This window comes from Eurytemora carolleeae, unplaced genomic scaffold, assembly GCF_000591075.1.
Source record: "Eurytemora carolleeae unplaced genomic scaffold, Eaff_2.0 scaffold440, whole genome shotgun sequence".
Lineage (NCBI taxonomy): Eukaryota > Metazoa > Arthropoda > Copepoda > Calanoida > Temoridae > Eurytemora > Eurytemora carolleeae.
The window spans coordinates 142,080-165,706 of record NW_019396690.1 but is presented as its reverse complement, the minus strand read 5'-3'; the positions used below and the strand labels follow the sequence as shown (position 1 = coordinate 165,706).

Sequence of the window (23,627 nt, the reverse complement as noted above, 5' to 3'; positions counted from 1 at the left end):
ATAGTTGAGTACTGCTATATAAAAGCCACTTTATTTATAGGCGAGGGCCACCCTTCTCCCTTGTACAGTGAGAAACATAAAACTCTGGAATAGGAAAACTCTTGGGCTCGAGTTATGACTTTAAATAGTCCAATGAACATGAGACTTCGCAATTATTTAATGTAAACCGAACAATTTTATTCAATACGTGATTTAAAAAGTTGCAGGTAAATTATTTGATTTATAATATCTTAAAATACACTTCAGTGTTGCTTTAATGTCGTCCTTCTATTCCATAGATTCAAGGTTATCACTGTATAGGTAACCAGAGGCGTACTCAGCAATTTTCCCAGGGGCCTGAATGGGGGGGAACTCTGCATCCATTGAGGCCTTTCATCTCTAATCTCCTTCCCCCGGCCCTCATCATGCTAAATAGAAATCAAAATCGTGTTTCATAGAATTTTAATGTTGGTGACACCAGGCCCCTAGCCATGGGGGGGGGTGTAAAATTAGAAAAATCTAGATATTGCTATTTAAAGAAAACAATTGTTTTTATTCTGTATACTATATATATACACTCAGATACAGTGTAAGTGTGTAGGTGTCCAAAAAAATGTTTATTAAAGCTGTTCCCTCATACCAACCAGATTAAACCTTTTCTTTAAAAATATTTGTCCTGAAGTAGGATTTTCTGACTGAACTATTTTGTTGTTCTTTTTCATGTCGATATCATACATTTAATGTGGAACTAACATCTCTACTTTTTTACTCTACAGAGGTTAGGTCCATCGACATCACCGAATTTTAAATTTAATGTAACAATTAAATGTTCCAGTATGTAAAAGTATAAGGGAAACTGAAATCTAAATTGGGGATTAATGATTCTGAAGAATACCGCTTCCGAAAATGTATTTCTTTTAGATGCTGGCACTTTCCTTCCCTTATTCAATTAGAATACTTTTTCCCAAGAAGGAAATATTTGTTAAAATTTTATTAATTGATTGACTTTTCATTAACACAAAGACGACAAATTCGAGTCTATACTAGGAAAATTCTGGACGCGGCACTGTACAAAGGAGTTGTTAATAATTCCGGTTTATTTAAATTTCTTAGCAAATATCAAAGAAATTGACTTAAATTACTAAAGTTATGATACGTTAATAAAATGGAGTCTGAACAGAGAACCTCGGCTTTACAGCAGCGCCTGCAGGCTAGACGGGAAATGTTTATGAAAGAAACCGGTTCTATTAATAATATAAACAATACTGGAAACGCCCAACCCATATATGGGTCCAAAGTGAACACACCCTCTACTGCCCCGCCCCAGCCTCCAACGAATGCCCCAAGAGCAACCAAAGATTCTTCAATTTACGGAAATAAGGTCGGTTTTCTCTCGGTTATTCTTGGTTTCAGTTTAAGATTTTGTAGAGCACATATCCTACGGATCAGCTGACCTTAGTCCTATTGTTATGTAAGGTTTATCCTATGGATTCACTAACACCGTTCATACCTAAAGTTTATCTGTGTCCGTCCTAGTATACGATTGTTGGACCCCACTCCGCCTCCTATCAATTTTGTGAATGATCACTTATTGGTAATTTCCTAGAGAACGATTTTTGGACCGCAGCGCCCGGTTACAAAATGAATATTGTTTATTTTGTTGAAAAATAATATATGCCATGCACAAAATTGGGGAGGGGGTGGTATATTCCTAGAGAACGATTTTTGGACCCCCAAGCCCCCCCCCCCCCTCCGATCAATTTTCTACATGGATTTTACAGAAAGTGTCTCAACTTAACCTAACCCGTGACCGCAGCGCTCGGCCCCCTAGCCTGTCCTAGCCGCAGCACTCTGCCCAGAAAGTGTCTTTACTAACCTATCCCATGGCCGCAGCGCTCGGTCCCCTAGTCTATCTTAGCCGGAGCGCTTCCCTAGCCTATCCTAGCCGCAGCGCTCGGCCCAGAAAGTGTCTTAACCTAACCCAAGCCTAAATAATAATAAATAAATACTAGTTTACTAATTTCGTCATGTACAAAATTGATAGGAGGGGGGGGGGCCTGGGGGATCCAAAAATTGATCAGTAGGACAGACTGCAAAGTAACCATCAGTTAAAGGTAAAATTGTTAAGCGAGTTACGTCAGAGTTTTAATATAAAGGATTATCCCTAAGGATTAACTAATAGCTTATCAAAATAACGCATAATCCCTCAGGATCAACTAATAGCTTATTAATACTAAGGACAATCCCTATGGATCATTTATTAGCTTATTAATATAAAGGATAATCCCTATGGATCAAGTAACGGAACTAAACCAAGTCTAAAACCTGAAGTTGCCCCGAAACCCCGAGATGTATCTCCAAAACCAGAGGTACGTTTTTCACAATTTTTTTTTGTAAAGACGGAAAAGCATGATTTTATGCATACTTGAGACCAGTGCTTAGGATCCATTTAATTTTGATGCGGATCCGGATCCTGGATCCGCACATAAAATAAATGATCAAAATCCGGTTCCGGATTTATTAACTGACGAAGAATTTTGATATTGATGTTTTTCTCACTTATCATGTGTACTGGAATAGGGTATCGCATTAAGGCCCGCGCACGAATGAAAGGTCGATACGGTACGGGGTGACGTCTGACGTCACTGATTAAAACTATTGGTGGAGAATTCTCAGACCGCCAAAGAAATCCCAATCACAATTATGCGTATACTCGCCTACAACAGATCTTATCCCAAGACAGTTCTAGGACCAGTGTCCACTTTGTGCCCTGTACCGGGTTATGACGTAGGTTAGCACCAAATCTAGAATTGTATGACTACCTTACCCTATTCCAGTACCCATGTCACTTATCGTTAATGCAACAACTTGGAAAACCATTCAGCATTTCTCTTTGTTTAACAGTTTAAATTGTAAATTTGTGTTTTTTGCAATTTTTTGTTGAGATTTCGCCATTGGATCTGAATCCGTGGATCCGCATATTTTTGCGAATCCGGATTCAGGAAGCCAAAATTTGTGCGGATCCAACGGATCCAGATCCAAAGCACTGCTTGAGACATGAAAAAATAAGACTTGCTTACGAGAACATGCATGAGAAAGCGAAAATCCACCAAGAGTTCACATTTCAAGATAAATTATAAATTTTTTTAAAAAACTTTAATATTTTTGATATGTATGGATAGTTTTTCTTATTTTTTTCTCTTAGAATATTTATTATTTTAACCACGTATTTACTATTAGCGAGGATTTCCCAGGGACAACTATCAACTTTACCGGGAATTTACTTTTCCGAATGTTTTTAAAGAATTATTATCAGATTCATCAATTTTCATTTGTGAGGAAATCAATCTGGTTGAAAGTATCAGTTTTGATATTATTAAAAATAAATTACTTTCTCGCAAAACGCCCTTTCTCGCAAAACTAACTTATTGAGAAAGAAACGTTACTTTAAAGTTTTTTTTCGGATTTTTCTGATACTTGGTTCGCAGATTACTGGGTTTGAATGAAAAGCATATTATTTTGATAAATATAGTTTTGTTTTTAAGGTTGTAAAGAAACCGCCGCGACAACTTGACGGCTACGTGGGTTTTGCTAACTTACCAAATCAGGTTAAAATTTTATTTATCATTTTGTATTTTTAAATCTGAAGTATTTACTCACACAATCAATTACTTTAAGCATAATATTGTTAAAATTAATATTTTGCGCTAAAAATATAAAAAATAATGATGTTTTCTAGGTTCATCGAAAGTCTGTTAAGAAAGGGTTTGAATTTACTCTGCTTGTAGCTGGGGAGTCAGGACTTGGGAAATCTACTCTTATCAACTCAATGTTTCTTACAGGAAATTATCATTTACAGTGGTAGAGATGTGCCTTCATTTGGTTCGTTTTTCGTTTATATTTTCTTTCATGGTCTAAATTTAGAATAGTGTAAAGAAAGAAATGTATTTTAAATTATGTTTTCTAAATATTAGTTAGCTTTACACTATGTCAAAATTTAGCCCTAGCAGAAGTTATATGCAAAAGAACTACCAAAAAACTTTACAAAAACGATACAAAAACAAATGTGTTGCAAAGTTTAATAAAATCAAAATTTACATAATACAGTTTTAAAATCTTGAAAGATTTATAAAAAAAATTCTGAAAACGATTCAAAACGATTAACAACACTAGTTGGGGGGGGGGGGTATACCATTGCCTCCTTTTTTCAAAAATCATTTATCTTAAAGGGACAGTAAAGGAAAAATGAAAGGGGGTATAGGCTGAAAGCTAATCACTTTAGATCTCGATCTCGACCCATGAAAGTCATATCTGATGTTCCTGTCTCGAGAAATTGATATAAAACTGTGTCAAATCTTTACGAAAATTAATATATATACAATTTTGTATAAAAGTAGTAGGTTGAAACAGATCATATTCAGCAAATAAGCAACCAATCTGAAAACGATGATATCCCAGAGAAAGCTAATTGTAATTTAGGTTTACTTTTATATTTGTTGTTTCTATTTTCAAACGATTTCATTCATAATATTATTTTTACGTCCGTATTACTTGACCAGAAATTCCACCAATGGCAGGCAGTAAAGTGGTCACGTGATACAGGCGGAGACACGTGACCAGTATACTGCTCTTCCATTGGTGATAGTTCTGGTCATGTGATTTAAGTTTCAGATTTTCAAAATTTTACATATATGAATTTTCGTATAATTTTAACACAGTTTTATATCAGTTTCTCGAGACAGGAACATCAGATATAACTTGCATGGGTCGCGATCAAGAGCTAAAGTGATTAGCTTTCAGTCTATACCCCCTTTAATTTTTCCTTTACAGTCCCTTTAATCTTGAAAACTTTGTTGGCGTTTATTAATGAACTAGATGAAGTGTCCGGCGTTGCCCGAGGAATTTATTAAAAACGAATTTTTTTCTAAATGTTAGATTTTTGGAGAAGAAAAAACAAATTTTCGAAGCAAAAAATATTTCAATTTTTACCCCCGGGTACCAACCGGGTTCCCTCAAAAAACATCTCCCCATTCTGTCCTGCCGTTTTGCCAGCTATAGCTAACATATTATGAGCAAAGAGCTTTAGTAGATAGATTTAGGAAATAACTTCATTTAGATAAAAATTTTATAATTTAATAGGGGGGGGGGGAGGCTTATTGAACCTTTTCTTTAAATTCATTTGTTTTAAAGCATGTTGATAATAGTTTTAAGATGTTTGTGATTGGGGAAATATCTGATTTTTTTTGGTAAACAAATATAGGGAGAAGGGCCGATTAATATGTATATATAAATCAATAAATATTTGTTTTTAAAGCATGTAAAAAATTAAAATTATGGATGTTTTTATTGTTGAATATGGAAAACTAGGAGCCCATCTTCTATTTCAATTGTGATCATTTTCTCTTTGTATTCATTGTAAAACAAAAACAAACAAACTTTCGCAGATTTAAAAAAAGCGTGGATTTTTTAAAATTTTCAAGAATAAATTTTGTAAGGGTCAAATAAACCTTCCCCGGGTCATGTGAGGTCCCACTCAAAATTAAATTTGGGCCCGATCGGTAAAACCCTTTTGACGTTTTTTGGATACAAACAGACAGACAGACTAGCAAAGTATATATAGAGATAGCTGATTTTTAACTGAAAATAATATTAAATAAATTGGAAGATGATTTTGTACTTCTTTCCAGCCTTTTTGTAAAGTAATTCCCTGAAGCCCTGTAATTTGTGTGTGCGGGGTTGGTAAATATTTTTAATGTACATATATTTGATAGTTCAGGTCAAAAACCAAATCATAAGCTGACAAATTTACATCAAGAGAATCCTTTTCTCTTCTATTTATTTTTCTTTATTCTCCCAATCAGCTTTTAGTCTAATTAAATTATTCCTGTACAATATAACACTGATCATTAACTTATTTATCCAGTCAATTAATTAGTTCCTTATTGAACATGAAAACCATTTATATCAGAAAATCAGTTCGATGAACCAATAGATCAGATCATGTTTTTCTTAAAAAAAACTAAAAAGAGAGAATATTTTTTTAAAAAAATTTCCCGCTTTGAATGTTTTCTTTCCCCATATATCGTGTTTAAAGTTTTTTTCGAAGCCCATTTTTCCCCGGATTTTTGAAATAAGTTTCGGGGTGGTAATTCTTCACATAATTTAACGGACCCTTGATATCAGGGTTGCATATTATCAGTAAAAATCATTCCCCCCCCTTCATATTTTTTCCCCCATAAGTTAAAAATGGTTGCGTGGAGCGCGGAAAAATGTTTTTTTCTATGATTTGGGGGAAATGATTGATTTTTCAGGGAAAATAAATGATTTTTTGGGTAAAAAGTGTGAAAAAATTGTCTTTTTGATGTCTCATTCATAATTTTTTTTTCTTTGTAGTTCTGAAAAATATTTATGCCTGCCTGATAGTTTTGATTAATACCTGTGTGCTTATATTCAGCTATAGTTTAGTACAGATTAAGGTCGAATGAAGATGACATTTATATTATTTTATACTGGTTTTTAATAATAATAAGTCAAACTTACTACAACACTCCGGTTTGTTTCTATTTCAGGGCATATTAAATAAGTTAAAAACATATATTTCAAATCAAATTCCGATAAAAACCCTAATCTTATCATTATCATATCTTATCATTATCATATCTTATCATTATCATATCTTATCATTATCATATCTTATCAATATCATATCTTATCAGATAATATAATGATATAATAGTAAACGCGCGTATTCCGTATTCCCGGAAGGGAAACTCAATCCATCAGCATTTAATTAATACTAGAAATAGTCTGTTTGGTAATACGCTGGTGGAAGGAGTTAATCCGGAATCATGGCTCAAATTTGGTCGTGATACCCGACGTTAGGCCTAAACTATGTCAGGCTGAAAAGTCTTGATCTAGACGGGATCGTGATGGCGTACCCCATTTAGATCGAGGAGCCCACGGGACTTCCCTTGCTTCTTGAATTGAATTGAATTGAATTGAATTGAATTGAATTGAATTGAATTGAATTGAATTGAATTGAATTGAATTGAATTGAATTGGGACACACTGTATATGATAAAAATGTTGTACAGATATATACTCTGATATATACCCTGGACCTACGAAACGTGCCAAACAAACTGTACAAGTTGAGACCAGTCAAGTTCTACTCCAGGAGAGCGGTGTAAACCTACTCCTAACTGTTGTGGATACTCCAGGCTTCGGAGATGCGATAGATAATTCGAACTGTTGGGATCCTGTCTTATCATACGTTGAGTCTCAGGTAGTCATTCATTTAATGTGACCATCTATCAGGAGTTTTATTGTAAAGGCTCGTTATTTTCGAAAACAACAAAACTCTTAAGATGTTATTGGTCAATAAGATTCCCCTCCTTCATTAATCCTTTCAGGGGTGTATATTTGTCAGAATCCTTATTGCTGGGAGTGTATATTTTCTCGAAAAATTATTTTTTTCCCTCCCCCATTCGAGAAAAGATTTCTGAAAAATAGGATTTAGATAAATATACATCCCTCCCCCCCCCCCCTTCCGGGCAACTTTTTTACATTCTTTTTGATATTTTCTACCTAACAGTTCATTGATTTCTCAAAAGAATCATTTATTTACCTTAATGCAGTCAAATATATTTTCTGGTGGAAAACAATGATTTTCAAAAGGGGGAGTGGGGTAAGAAAAATAGTTTTCGATAAAATATGCAGTATATACCCCTGCATCTCTTATTTTCTTTTCATTTCCCTATGTAAATGGTTTGTGACGAGTGTTGTACTGTCAATAGAATTTATTTATATACAGGGGTGTATATATTTCAGAATTACCCCCTGCTAATGTTTTTTTGATGATTTGGGGGTAAAAGGACCCTTTTTCAGTCTTCTTTCGCACATTTAATCATTTCTTTTTTCCAATTCAGCGAATAAAACCATAAACAAAAAAATTGCACTCCGCGGAAGCATATTTTACTTCTGGGGGAAATAATTATTTCAAGGGGGAAGGGGGGGGGGATGCTGAAGAAAAATGATTTTTTTGTGTTGATGGTTTGTGACAAATGTACTGTCAATAGAATTTATTTATATTTAGTATGAAGAGTTTCTAGAAGCAGAGACTAAGGTGCAGAGGAATCCAAATATGCCGGATACTAGAGTACATGCTTGTCTTTACTTTATACCCCCCTCAGGTATAGAATTTGCTTTATACCCCCCTCAGGTATATAATATACTTTTTACCCCCCTTAGGTATATAATTTACTTTATACTTCCCCCATCCGTAGGTATATTTAATTGGATTTTTAAATCTTGCAGATTAAAGAAACAAATAAATAATGAAGTATCCGTAGAATTCAAAAGTGACCCTCTACAGATAAATGGAATATCCGATTTACAACTGTACCCTTCGTATGATCAGATTAAATATCTTATTAATTGGTTTCTCAATTCTCCTTTAAAGTTACTTAAAGTTACTTAAAGTTACTGACGTTGTGTTGCTACAGAAACAATGTAGGAAATTGTCCAGCATGAACACTTTTCACGCTTTCAATGAAAACGATATCTTTCCACATTTTTGATAAGAAAAAGGTGTAAACTGTAAATGGAAGCGGTTTGAATCATTTTTAATGGAGGGTTATTTTAGATTAGATCAACAGTCTCTTTAGAAATTGAGACTAAANTAGGGGGGATTTTTGAAGATTTGGGGAGAAACTGCAAAATTGGACATGAACAGTTTTTTATACTGTCTACCTAGAATATTTTTCCTCATAAAAATTAATTGTTTTTCCCAGTTTAGCGAATAAAGCCCCAAACCAAAACCCTAACTTTTTGGAGTTAATTTTTCAAAATAGGAGGGATTATTTTTCAGGAAAATATACACCCCTGCATAAACATAAAATTTAAAATGATTAATAGATAACATCTAACTTTTTAAATATGTTTTAGTACTTTCTGACATTTACTAGATCTATATTTTAAATGTAAATGTCATCTAATTCTTTATATTTTATAAAATAATGAAATTTGGGATTCAAGTTTGGAATAAAAAAGAATATTATTTAATTATTATTTATTGAAAGTTGAGGCTAAAAAAGTGAAATAAATAGTTTCTAAATTATTTGAGAAAAAAAGAAACTTACAAATAAATTTAGCGACTGCAAAATTTGTAAAATTACCTTCAAAATTGCTTTTTTTTATCAACTAAACACATTGTTTAGGAAAAATCTCCACAAGATGCTTGCTTTATATAGATCTTGATTTTGCATGATCAATTTATATTAAAAGTTTAATTAAAAGGTCCGATACATTTTACTTGAAACGATAAAAAATAGATTTTATGAAATCCTTGAAATTGTAGGATATTAGAAAAGTTTAAATATTGATTCTATCTATCTATATATAAATTTGGCTTGTCTGTCTGTTTGTATCCAATAGACGTCAAAACGGCTGAACCGATCGGACCCAAATTTTTTTGTGGGACATCGCGTGACCACAGGGGAAGGTTTATGAATAATAAAAATTTTAAAAAATGTGCTTGTCTGTTTGTTTGTTTGTATCCAATAAACGTTATAACGACTGAACCGATCGGGCCCAAATTTTGTGTGGGACCTCACGTGACTCCAAGAAAGCTTTATGAATGATCAAAATTTCAAAAATTTGTGTTAAAAGTTTTTAATTTTTGTAAAATTTTGAAAATGCTCGAACGAATGTTGTGAAATTCGCAAACTTTTCTAGTTTTTGTTTTATACGGTACAAAGAGAATATTCTCACAGATGCCACATATAAAGTTGAAATAGAAGATGGGCGCGATGCGCCCTAAAAGCCTAATTATTTAAATTTAACACTATCTTTAAGTGCTTTAATTGTAAATTTGTAAAGAAGTCCGATATTTTATCATTTGACACATATGTTGAAATATAGATTTTAGTTTGAATTATTGAGGCTTTACAGATTGTTCAATGTTCAATTTAACTTGTAGACTTTAAAATATAAACATTTATAGATGGTTTTCTAGGAGGGGGGGGGGGGGTCGTCACTTTGCCTTCGGAATGGTAAGATTTAAAATCATTAAAAATGTTATTTTGGTATTCGAAAGCATCTTTATAAAAAGCATGGCATTATTAATACCGAGAATGATGACGGTTAATGATTTATTTTTGATTTTTTAAGTGGAAATTTTGGCTTCTAAAAATCATTAAAATTTATTTTTTATATTTTTTTTATTTTAGGACACGGTTTAAGACCCCTGGACATTGAATTCATGCGTCAACTTCATGATAAAGTCAATATTATACCAGTCATTGCCAAAGGAATTCATTTAGTCATTTAGTCAGTTAGTTATTTAGCATTTAGTCATTTAGTCATTTAATCATTTAGTCATCATTTATTCATTTATTCATTTATTCATTTATTCATTTATTCATTTATTCATTTATTCATTTATTCATTTATTCATTTATTCATTTATTCATTTATCACTTAGCATTTATTCAATTGTGTATTTTTTTAATAGAATTACGACTTTTCCAACAATCTTTTATACACGTCCTTTTGTCCTTGTTAACACAAAGATACCTAAGAAAGATTCCGGATTTTTTTTAATCAATCTCTAAATATATATTAAAATCTTTTCTAAATGCATCCGGGGTTTATAAATTTTAAAGAATTTGTTTTTGGGAAGTGATGAAAAATTTAATACAAGCTTTTCCCACGATACTTCTTACAGTTTATTTTTTTACAGAGTTTTGCCGAGGGTGATCTTTTAAAAACTATCTACTTTTTTCTCGTGTTTGGATGTTTCATAGAATTATTGAATAAATGAATATTTGCAGCTGATACCCTGGTGGAGGAAGAGATAGCATTCTTTAAATCCAAAATAATGCAGCAGATTCACGCAGCTAAAATCAAGGAAAATAATCAGATTTTAAAATCTAAATTAATACACTTAATATTCGAAGTTACTACACATAATAATCGAAGTTACCACACTTATTATTCGAAGTTACTACACATAATATTCGAAGTTACCACACTTAATATTCGAAGTTACTACACATAATATTCGAAGTTACTACACTTAATATTCGAAGTTACTACACATAATATTCGAAGTTACTTCACATAATATTCGAAGTTACCACCTTAATATTCGAAGTTACCACACGATTTGTGAGAGAAACCTTTTTAATGGTTTCTCGCTCAAAGTTTGAATCAAGAGAAAAGAGAAAAAAATAATAAACTTAATGTTGTTTCTTGAAATTTATTTTTACACAGGTTTTCTAATTTATTGAGATTTTCTTAAAGGAAGTGACTGGCTAGTTAAACTTAAGAGTGCAGTATTATACAATTAAATATCAGGATTTATATGATACCTACCTATATTTTACATGATACGGCTCCTCCCGCCTGGATTATATATGGAACTCTACCAAGAGTATACACCCCCCCCCCCTCTCAGATGCTATATGGAATCTGGCCGAAAGTATATCTGGCGCTATACAAGAGTGATGGAGCCCAATAGATACTATATTTATTCTGATTGTGAAATTAGATTTACGAATTCCCTGAGGTGGAGGAGGGAGAGGAAAATGATAAGAAAGAGAACAGGTTAGTCCAACACAAGGGGTATATATTATTTAAAGAAACGCCCTTATTGATCTGACGTTTAAAGAAACAGACAAACAGAGATTAGTATTTTATATATATTGATGAGCCTACGAGTTCTACCCCTGTTATTGTGAATCGGTTATAGCACAATTTTTAACCATGCTATAGAACGAAATTATATTTTTATAATTTTTTGTCTGATCCTTGTGAGTAGAGAAAATACAAGCTTACAGCAGTTTGATTAATGAAGAGCGGTTGCTCTTAAAATATTATTCCTCCAAGTCTCACACACGTCAAATTGAATAAGATGAGTGTTTAGAAATCAGAGATATAGAAAAGAGATCTCAAGAAAATATCGACAAGTGAAAAATTTAACAACACAACATTGAATGCCTAAAATTTTAAAATTTTAAAAATTTACTCAATAAGTAGACGACTATGTTCTGCACTTTCCTTGACTGTAGACACGTGTGTGTGTCTGTACCAAAAGAGTGTGCGTGTGTAATAAGGTACCCATCTGCATAGCATTGCGACTGACTTTCTCTCGCCAGACCAGCGCCTTTTCCCTTCCCTTTATTCTTGCATTATTTTTTTGTAAAATTGTACAGTTTTGCCCAGCTGTACTCATTACTCAATTCACTGAACCTCTATACATATCTTCTCTTTGCAGTACAATGATCGCTTTTAAAAAAATGGAAGGAAAATTTTAATCACTAGAAAACTTCATTGCAAACCCTAGGGTCTAGACGTTGTGTCTATTAAACTTTGATTTTAAAATAATGAATAAGGTTAAGAACATACAATTTCAACAGTTAATATTTTCAAAATTATATTTTCATATATTTAGGAAAATGAAGGATCGAGTTCCATTTGCTGTAGTTGGATCTAATACAAGTAAGTGTGACTGCACATCAGTTTTAATTCAATTTAAAGCTTGATATTTATTTCTCGTTGTTCTGAAGGTTGAGAGGGTTAAATGTAAAAAAAAACTTTTTTTAATGCCTTCAAAATATGCTTACTCATAGACTCAATGCCATAACTAGTTTTAACTGAGCACTTCGTAATTCTGATTTATTAATAAAACTTTTTTTGATCAAATGATCAGTAAGATATCCAGAAGAAACTTTGCAGTAATACATTATTCGGAATGCACAACCTTTAAAGGGACTGTGAGCGTAATTTTAAGTGACCCTGGCCTCCATGCAATGATGGCAATGTCCGATTCTCAACAGTACCCATGAAAGCTTTGCCTGATTAAGTAAAAATAGGATATTCATGTTTATAACATTAAAAACATTTCTTTTGATTTGTTGTTTCTCAACAAAAGTGACTTGCGCATTTCCACTGCAGAAATATATTTTGAAATCATCAGAACTAAACACTACAGCCTAGAAATACGGCAGTATCCTCCACATTATCAATCAGATAAAGCTTTCAAGGGTACCGTTGTGAATCGGGCACTGTCATCTTTGCATGGAGGGTCTCTTTAACTAAAGATATCTAAGGAAAATAAGAACTCATTCATTTATCATTTGCATTGATAAATGTAGATTTTTCTGTCTGTCATCAGTCCGGGGTAATAGATTTATGCTTTAAGTAAGGCTGAAGCAAACTATTTAATCGAAAATGTCAAAACCTTTTTGCAACAGGAAAAAATTTACTTGATACTTACTTGATACTTGTGTGTGATTCTAAGGACTCCAGGTAGAAGTATTGTAGGAATGTCTATTCCAGTCCTCCAGAGTAGTGTTCAGATCATCCTGGTTATCTTGGGTTTTCAGCATACGCCTTACACTACTCAAATACACAAGTGAAGTTTTAGTTGATCAGTTCATCAAGTTTAGATTTGAAAATTGACAAGGTTCTAGAGTCCTTGACCTCTGATGGGAGTCCATTCCACTTAGCTACGACTCTGTTAGTAAAAAAGTTGGATCTCATGTCAGTTCTAGACCTGGTTGCTACAAGGTTATCATGGTATGCTGTGTTTCTGGTTATTCTTTGTGGCTCCTGCCCAACCAATGTAAACTATGTTCATGTTGTGATGTCATCATCATCAATTCCTTTCAGAATTTTGAAAACCTGAATCAGATCAGCTCTGAATCTTTTGTTAGCCAGGGATAATACTAATATACCTAACTCCCTAAGTTTGTCTTCGTAGGTTACTCCCTTTAGGCCTGTGATGTAATTAACTGCTCTCCTTTGAACCTTTTCAAGAGTCTCAATGTCGCCAAGGTGCCAGGGTTACCAGACTGGAGATGCAAATTCTAAGTGGCAGCGTACAAACTGAACATAAAGTTTCAAGAATATGTATCTATCCCTTATTGAAATGCTCTGGTAATTTTCTCTAACACAACCATTGCTTTCTTTGCTGCTTCAGCACATTGTAGGGAAGGTTAATAAACTCGGTGATGGTGATGGACCAAACCTCTGTAGAGTAAAAAAGTAGATGTTAGGTTTTAAGCTTTTCTCCAATATAACACCAAAATCAAATTAGTAGTAACATTTATATAGTAAAATTTAAAAAAAATCAAAACTCATTCAGTAATTCAAGGTTTGAAAAAATATATTTTTTATTTTTTAAAGGTATAAAAACATGCGTCTTGAATCCCTGAACACTGTCCATTTGTCAGGTTTTCTATATTTCCAAAATTGTTTAATTTTAGCAACAACAACAACTATTTTTTATACACTTGGAAAAAAAACCCCGGCCTTTTGCTTATAACCTTATTCAAGGTATTTTGACTATTTTAACATTTCTGAACTCAGTGTTACGGACATTTTGATACCCGTCTTGATTTATTTTGACGATTTTATTTGGCTTACATCAGTGATTTAATTTTCACAAAATAAGCAAAATCTTTTTTTAAATTTTGGGACTGGTGCAAATTGTCTAATAGTTTCAACTTTACTTAAAGGTAAGAGGGAACTCTACCAAGAGTATACACCCCCCCCCCCTCTCAGATGCTATATGGAATCTGGCCGAAAGTATATCTGGCGCTATACAAGAGTGATGGAGCTGCAGAAATTGAATCTTAATTATTATGTAATATGTAATTAACTATAGTTGAAATGGGCCTCTATTACGTTGGAATAAAAGTAGTGCACCCCATTAATTTTCTTTAGACGGAGGAACGTATGGTGTAATATGTTCTAATCTTAACTATGCAGTACATTACTTTGGATTAAATGGCAAACTCTGGTTTAAAATGAATATTACATTACTTTGGATTTAATGTAATTTTTTTGATGATGAATGCGACAGAGACAGGAGGAGAGAGTATGATCAACAGTAATGTACAGCATTAATCTCTGGCTGGGTTTACAGCCAGGGATGCATTAACATATGGCTTAATATGTTAGCAAGAAAAGATTGGAATAGCTCATGACATTAGCATACGGTTTAGTATGTGAGCCATCAACAGTAACATATGGCTTAGTTTGTTACCCGGTAGCTAGGAAAGCTACATACATACATATATATATAGATAGATAGATAGATAGATATCATGTCTAGACAAGTTCACATGGTACTCCAAAGAGAGGCTTTGGAATGAAAAGAAAGGTGGCGGGATATTGACCATAGTTCGGCCAGGCCTTAACCATTCACAGTACGAGCCGCCGCTACCAATGTACCCCTACTTGGATAATGAAAGAGAGTGGATACTAATCCATGAAAACGACAGTAATGTAGCCCTATGTTTTGTGTATCTTGCAGCTGAGGTTGGAGGGGATAGTTTCCAAGTTTGGAATGCAGAGCTGTGTGCGAGGCTACAAGCTGAAATCTCTACCCTCAGAGAAGGCGGGTATACGTGTTCTCTCGCGGGGGATTTCAATGGACATATCGGGGCAGACAGCCGAGGTATTCCAGGGAACAACAGGGACATAAACTCAAATGGGAGATTAGTAAGGAATTTTGTTTCGATTAACAACCTCCGCATCGTCAACAGCGATACTAAACGTTGTAAAGGTTTATTTACACGAATAACTAACAACTCTGTGGCTGCATTGGACCTGGTCCTTGAGGATGACAGGGAGGTCCCACTGGTTACGGAAATGTCAATAGACACTTTCGGGGAAATACTGGGGGGCAGTGATCATTCAGCAATTTTCTATAAAGTACAAATAAGGCCAGGGCCATCCACTAAGGAACCACAGGAAGAGGATCCAATTGTTGGCCCATGTCTAGCAACAGGAGAGGCATATAGAGAAGCCTTTGAATCCATGGTGCTCATGACAGATTGGAGTCGAATGGATACTGGAGAGAAATGTCGGCTCCTCCAGGACACTCTAGTATCAGCAGCAAAAAGTTCATGCAACCAAAAACCGGCACATAAGACCCGCGTTCCAGTGTGCAAGTCGGTGAGACGGTTGCGCAGAAAATGCATTGTTGCAGAGGCACATGTCAGACGGTTAGAGCATGAAAAATCTGTGCTAGGCTTTGGGAGTGGTGAGGCTGAGAAAGGGAAAGAGAAACTTTTACAAGTCTTCAAGCAGAAGGCGGTAACCCTTAGGCTACAAATCAAGGAGAAGACCCGTCAGGGGCTACTGCTACGTAGGTTGCGTGCAAGGTCGACTTTGACTAACAAACAGTTCTGGAGGCTTGTCAGAAGAACAGTGAAGAAGAAAGGAATACTATCGGCTGTCAAAGATACACAAGGGAGACTGGCGACAGACAGAGCACGGATTGAGGAGATTGTTTTGGAGGAGCTAGCAAAAATCTTCTCTTGCCAAAGGTCTGCAATATTTACTCACAGAGGTGAACAGCTCATCAAAGAGATGGATGTCAAACAGCTTATGGGGTGGCAAGAGTGGATGAACGATACAGTAGATAGCACAACCCATGAAGAGCAAGTCTGCAGGAGAACCACTGAGGTTGAAGTTAAAGCTGTTATAGACAAGATTAAACTACAACGATCCCCTGGAGTTGATAATGTCACAGTATCTATGCTTAAATATGCTGGGCCGTGCTTCGTGAGCATGTTGACTGATGTTATCAATGCAACCTTCCATGAGGGTAAGGTTCCCGACTCCCTGCTTGTCGGAAGAATGACACTTATTGACAAGAATTATGCTAATACTATCATGGGACTCACAAGATCTGGACTAGATCGGTCTCTTGCAGCCCATACCCTATGGGAGAGATGTGCTATACCAGCTATACTGTATGCGGTGGAATCCATGGTGTTATCTAACAGTGTCACTATAAAGCTAGACAGCATCCATCATCAGGTTGCACGGTTCATCCTGCAATTACCAATTTCGTCGTCCAAAGTAGTTGGGTACATGGATGCGGGGTTTAAACCAATGCGTGACAGGATAAAGGAGCGAGTCGCTTTATATGTGTGGGAGATCATGCATAAAAAACGAGATCCTATTCTGTCCAATACATTCGACGCGGTGATCGGAGCACATGACGACCCGTGGGCGAGAATGGTTGGTGATCTGATTGCTGATTTGGGACTGGATGTGTTTGAAGGTCCTAAAACTAGGCTGAAGAAGAGACTTACCGAAATGTCAATAATAGGGGTCTTGGAGCAGAAAAGGCAGTGTGTGTCTCTCAACTGTATGCCAACCCCTCAGATCTGGTTCAAACTCCAGCCACATGTTTGTGATAGCAAGGTAGGGGGTGTATTTAACAGATTGAGAGCCGGGGATGCAGGGCTAGGAAATCGACGCCCAAACATACATGGCTCCGCCACTAAATGGTGTCCGCTATGCCTAAATAAAGGGATAGTTAACCACCTTTCGGAACATCATGTTGTTGTATCCTGTCAAGCAGTAGCTTATGAGAGGTCTAAAACAGGGCTGGGAGTCCTTATGTCAGGGAGGCCACGGAGTAGCACGGCAATCCTTACTGGGATGTTAGGGGGAGATAATGTCTCAAAGGAAGTGCTGCTGAAAAGGACCGAAAAGATAAATTCACTGCTGGAGCGGTGGATGGATTTGGCAGGAACAGCTTAAATTAGGGTAACCTCTTTTCTTCGCCTAAAGGGTTGTTTGATACCAACCATCCAATGGAGTTAATTGATGAGCCACTGGCTGGAATGTATCTCCTTTGTATCTTCTGACAATGGGCTAATTGTTGTAGGTATAAAGGTCCAGTTAGAGTAGGAGTGGGACGGTGCTTCCCATTCCTGCCGGCGGTCTGGGGGGTTCATAACGGGACCTCTTTCAGATTTCTTTTCTTATAGTTCTTATAAATGGTTTTAAAGAATATATCCAGTAGTTCTTACTCTCAATGCATTTTTAAGAATTTTAATCGTTCTCTTTTCATTACTACGTCCAACCCCAATTTATCAAATTTTTCCCTTGTTTGATGTTCTTGGGGAAGAGAATTCAATCTTATTTGAATACTTTTTTCCTTTTAATGTTTAAGAAACTATTTGGGAAGAAAATTCAAACAACATTTAATTCTATTCCATTTTTTGGCGAGTTTTGGGGAAGATAATTCAAACTAAATTGAATTTTCTTCCCTTTGCTGGTTTTCTTAGATTACACTTTTTCATTCCCTCTCCTTTTACACTTTTTCACTTTTTTTTCTCTTCCTTGTTTGGTAAAAAAAAATTCCTTGTTTCCCTTCTGAAGGGGGGGGGGGGAAGTAGAGAGAGAGTGAATCTAATACAATTTTAGATCGGAAACCATTGGGTCAAAAAACACTGAGATCAGTTTCCTCAAGGTCAGATGAGCGGGTGGCTAATCTACTGGTTAGCTTCATAATAGAATTCTTAACCAATTTTTTTAGTTATTGACGGGGGAGATGGAAAGATGGTGCGAGGAAGACGATATCCCTGGGGAACAGTGGACATTGAAAACTTGAACCACTGTGATTTCGTACCTCTCAGGTAAACTTAAACCACTGTGATTTTGTTCCTCTCAGGTAATCTTACACTGTGATTTAGCCCCTTTCTGGTAAAATTAACAGCTGTGATTATGTCCCTCTCATGTTATCTTGAATCACTTTGATAAAACACCTCTGAATAAAAATTCAACAACTTTCGTTTTGTCCCTAACTGATAAACTTGAACCAGTGTTATGTTTGTTTACCATCTACTGAAAAATTAATCACTGTATTATAATCGCAAAAGACTAATGTAATAAAGTGCAATGGACCACTGCTGGGGGCTCGAGAAACCCATTCATGGGTTTGTAGTAATTCTCGCAACAAGAGACAATGACGCAACCATCTATTTTTGGTATCGGACAATTCTCAACCATGTCAAAATTTTCAATATTAAACTATAATATTTAATTCTATTTCTAGTGCTAAACAAAATTATTTACCGCATACTTAAAAAAGAAAAATATAATTCTATATCTAAAAAGCATTTTTGTGTCTGAAGGGGTTGTTAATATTTTTTTTTAAAGTGCACATTTACCCAAAATTTTGGAGTGGGGGGAGGTTGTTACCAACGAGGATATAGTGTTTAGATCACTAATGTATGCGTAATTCATATTTGATTATTATACTGTAAGTTATCCAGAATCTTATTCTGTCATTTATTAGTAAACAGTTGTAAGTGTACTGTCCAGCTAAATAGGCTGGTAGATATAAATATATCAGCCCCCCTGATGGTTATTCTTGATTTTTATTATTTAAGATTTGATGTTAAATGATTTTCCACTGTAGATAATATTTCTTCCAAAATGGAATACTGCGGAGCAGGCTGTTTTTGTCAAAATAGATTAAATTCAACCTATAATCAATAAATATACTTTTACCTTATCTGTCTGTTTTTATCCGATGAGCAACGAAACGGCCGAACCGATCGGGCCAAAATTTATTTTGTCAACTTTCATGACCCGGACCAGGAAAAAATGTCGCCAGATACTTCATTTGAAAATGGGCAAACTTAAACAAAAAATTCCTTGAGATTTTTTAAGAGAATAACAATGATAAAATGGCAACTTGAAAAGCAATAGTTAATTTAATTGTTAATAGAAAATGGGGTACTAAAAGTCTAGCATTTAAAAAAAAAATCTTCAATAACAATATTAGAAATATTCACAATATTGAAAATATTAACAATATTAAAAAATTGATGTGTTACTCCAAAGGATGCAATTTTGGTTCATGGTAATGTTTATATTTAAGATTTTGGTATTTAAGAATTTCATAAGATTTTCGACTTAGATTGGATTTATTTTGTGTCTAAAATTTTAGATTTATGGAGTAATCTTTAGTTCTAGTTCTTTGGATCTGTTAAAAACTAAAATATGCAGAAAACGTTTTGTCATAATTTACTTCTGTATGAATATTGTCAATCTTATAAACTTGAGAATCTTGATCTTGATATCACAAGATCTCTTGTTAACTTCCCTTGTAGAATCAGCAAAAGTTTATAATCTTATGATAACCTTCTACTTAAAAGTCGATAAAAAGTTCAGACAAAGGAACTGATTTTACGCTCCACTGATTTTACTCTCCATACAGTATTTTTCTAATTCTTAATATATCCTTAAAAATTTAATGTTGATATAGAACTTACTAAGCATAAAATATAAGGATTTGAGTATTATATACTATTTTTGTGTTCAAGATGATTTTAAATCTAATATATAACTCAGCTTCGAGAAGAGTTTTCTAATCCTTAAATATAATCATTGAAAATGTTATGTAATATAGAAATTTCCATGCTTAAGATACAAGAGGTGTCTATGTATTATTTTGTATATATTTTTGGGTTCAAACTTGGGTGATATTAGACGTTCTTTGCGTTACATTGGGACCTAAAATACTTTGGAATAGGAAACCGATATTTAAGCCATTTTGTTTAAAGGTAAATAGTTTCACCAGTGTTCAGCAGTTTGAAAATCAACCTTTTAAGAGAAATGGGTAGGAGTAGAGTGTACACTGTACTTAGCGTTCTTAGCTGCATTTTATGTTTATTGAAATATTTAAAAATATTTAAAAGACAATAAGTCTTCTTCCTATTCCAGCTTTAGGTGTCTTATTATGAAGCATATTTGAAAACTTTACTTTTTTGTAGCAATAATATATAGCGATAATCATAAAAATAATGATGATGACGATGATGATGACGATGATGATGATGATGATGACGATGATGATGATAATGATAATAATGATAATAATAATGATAATGATAATGATATGATAATGATAATGATAATGATAATGATAATGATAATGATAATGATAATGATAATGATAATGATAATGATAATGATAATGATAATGATAATGTGATAATGATAATGATAATGATAATGATAATGATAATGATAATGATAATGATAATGATAATGATAATGATAATGATAATGATAATGATATTGTCAGGAATATGTTGATAAGATCCCACCTGCAGGACTTGAAGGAGATGACCAACATGGTTCACTACGAGAACTTCAGATGCAGGAAACTAGCAGGTTAGATATACTTCAAGTACTCCAGTGCTTAGGAGCTGGACTCGCAACATTTGGGATCTGGGACCCGGATCATATTCAAAACAATCAGAAATACGAATTCGGTTCCAATATTAAAAAAAATCACCGAGTTTTTTAGCAAGACACAAATTGTGTTGACTGATGAAAGCTGAGACAAAACTCTTTGCCAACTTCTTGAAACATATTAAAAAGAAATGTTATTGAGTTCGAATCTAAACTTCTCTTTTTTAATAAAATATTCACACTTTTTGCTTAATTTTTAAACCAACACAAATAAATTCATACAGAAATTATGCTCCATTATTGATGTAAATCTCCCTTCATGAATGGTTTGTTTAAAGCTTACCTCATTGTTTTATAATTTTCTCAATTTTATACTGCATCATTTCTAGCCAGAAAAAGACTCTGAGCTGAAAACTTTAGAATGGTGGATATCGAGATTCAACCAGTCAGAGTCGCGTATATGAAGCCGATAAATTTGAAATTTTGCGTCCCATTTAAGATTGATGTACAGAAGCGGGAGGGACTCTCTAATTTTAAAAACTGGTTTTTTATTTTTCTCTACCATATAAAAGAAATAACAGTTTAAGAAGAAAATCAAAAGTGTGTCCATTGGATACTCAGATTAAGTAATCGAGAAAAGGGATATCTTATTCTAAAGTTTTCAGCTCTGACGTTTTTTTCTGAATAATTAATCTTTTTACTATTTTTTATTAATTTTTCCCTACGTCAAAAATATTTGTTACCAGGGATTAATGAAATTTTCTTCTTTTTTTGGAAAAAACTCGATAATTTTTAATATAATTTCTCGTTACAAAACTGACTTTAAAATGTTTGCTTCAGAGATTAAGAAAAACATTTCCTAAATCTGGAGGGGGATCAAACTGGACATATTTCGTTGTCGAAAAACTGATGCAAGATTTTGAAACCTTAAGACTACGAACTTTTTGTTTTTAAATTGAAATAAGTGTGATCGAATATTCCCGCATTTTGAAAGACTAATTTAAATGTCTAAATGGAGGATCGTATTTCTAGTAAATTAAATATTACAGTGAATTTGGGAGTTTCCAGGGTGTCCAAGAAAACGTGACAGTAGAAAACGACTTGAAGGTCGAGTCGTCTGTGATCTTTGAAATTATTCACGGCATTTTTTCTTAAACTAAATTTTACAATTATAGTCCCATAGCTCTGGAATTTCCGAAATGTTGTCAGCCCTTTTTTGTGCTTTCAATATTTCCGAAATGTTGACGAATTTTGTTCATAATCCGACAGTTTTGGTTTATTCAATAAAATTTAAACCTGAACAAAATATTAACAGCACAAAAAAGGCAAACCACATTTTGGCAATCCTAAGACAAGGAGAATTTTGTGGATATTATTTAGAGAATCATACGAATGAAAGAAGTCTCTAATAAATGCAAAGATCAAAGAGTACTTTCAAATAGTCTTGCTACTGTCATGTTTAGTGGAACACCCTGTTCTTATTGGTCTAAATTCAATAATTTATTTATTTTGATATTTTGTATAAAATCCATCTAGAATTGTAAATTTGTTCAAATTTTGATTTCATCCTTCCTACGTCTCTTTCCTTTTTTTAAAAAGGTTAAAAGTGTTCTCTCTTTACTGTGCCCGTGTAGACTTTTTATAAAATTATTTCTGCTCATTTCTTTGTATGTCAATCTTACTTTTTACATTTTTAAACTCAAAAAATGGCGTAAGTTAAGATTAGGTAAAAATTTCAGCAAAAAGTCAAGGCATTGCAAATACGATAATTTGTAAAATTTGCAAAGGGCCCTTCCCCCCTAAAATCCAAACTTTCTAGGGGGCAAAATAAATATTAAATTTATGAAAAATTCTCTAATATGCCTATGGGTATTCTAAACCCCTATAATTTGTTTAGGTATAGTTGAACCCAATAATGAGAGAGTTCCCAACAAAAATCCTCTGCTCATGATCGAAGAAGAACAGAAGGAGCAGTCCGCCAAGCTTTCAAAGATGGAAAGAGAAATGGAAGAGGTATTTGGAAACTGCTTCAAAACAAACATTTTCAAGACATTTGATAAAATAAACAATTTCTTTGTATTTGCTAGAAATAGACTAAATTTTACACTCCGTTCTACCTTTTAAATATTTACAGCTTTTCTGAAGTTTTGACGGATTTGATTGATTGTTTTTTACAAAATGATATTTCAAATTTTCGATTTTCTTCTCTGTGGACAAATTTTTTTGCTTTCCAATGCTCTAAGTGAGTTCGAACAAACTTAATATTTTTTAAGGACTTCTTTTTAAGAATAATATCCCTTCCCCCCTCCTGTATGTATAAAATGCCTTTTTTTTGACGATGAAATGTGCACCCTTCAGAAGGTGGGTGGTGAGGATAGTAAAGGTCGGAGAGTGTTATGAATGCCAGAAACAAGCTTAAAACATGTGATTTAATGGGAATCGATACCCATATTGTATACCATGCGCATAGAATGAACACAGAGTGGGGATGGGGTCTCTTTAAAAAACAGACGGTAGTTGGGGTAGTAAGGGTAGTTGCCATCAGATTCAACTCCAAGGGTGGGAGTGGGGTCTCTCTGAAATATAGACGGTAGTTGGGGTAGTAAGGGTAGTTGCCATCAGATTCACCT

General features: G+C 34.1%; 1 protein-coding gene across 1 annotated transcript in view; it reads left to right on the top strand.

Annotated features, from left to right (window-relative positions):
- The first annotated feature begins 1,039 nt into the window (after positions 1–1,039).
- LOC111707419 (septin-7) overlaps positions 1,040–23,627 on the top strand; it is a 27,027-nt gene continuing 4,439 nt past the window's right edge. Inside the window, exons 1-13 of the mRNA XM_023480521.1 lie at positions 1,040–1,360; positions 2,259–2,348; positions 3,525–3,587; positions 3,719–3,821; positions 7,074–7,264; positions 8,075–8,171; positions 10,209–10,289; positions 10,812–10,888; positions 11,531–11,586; positions 12,434–12,480; positions 18,329–18,428; positions 20,888–20,976; positions 22,895–23,073. Coding sequence (XP_023336289.1) covers positions 1,145–1,360; positions 2,259–2,348; positions 3,525–3,587; positions 3,719–3,821; positions 7,074–7,264; positions 8,075–8,171; positions 10,209–10,289; positions 10,812–10,888; positions 11,531–11,586; positions 12,434–12,480; positions 18,329–18,428; positions 20,888–20,976; positions 22,895–23,073 — 1,389 coding nt within the window. The 5' untranslated portion in view covers positions 1,040–1,144. The remainder of the gene's footprint in view (positions 1,361–2,258; positions 2,349–3,524; positions 3,588–3,718; positions 3,822–7,073; positions 7,265–8,074; positions 8,172–10,208; positions 10,290–10,811; positions 10,889–11,530; positions 11,587–12,433; positions 12,481–18,328; positions 18,429–20,887; positions 20,977–22,894; positions 23,074–23,627) is intronic.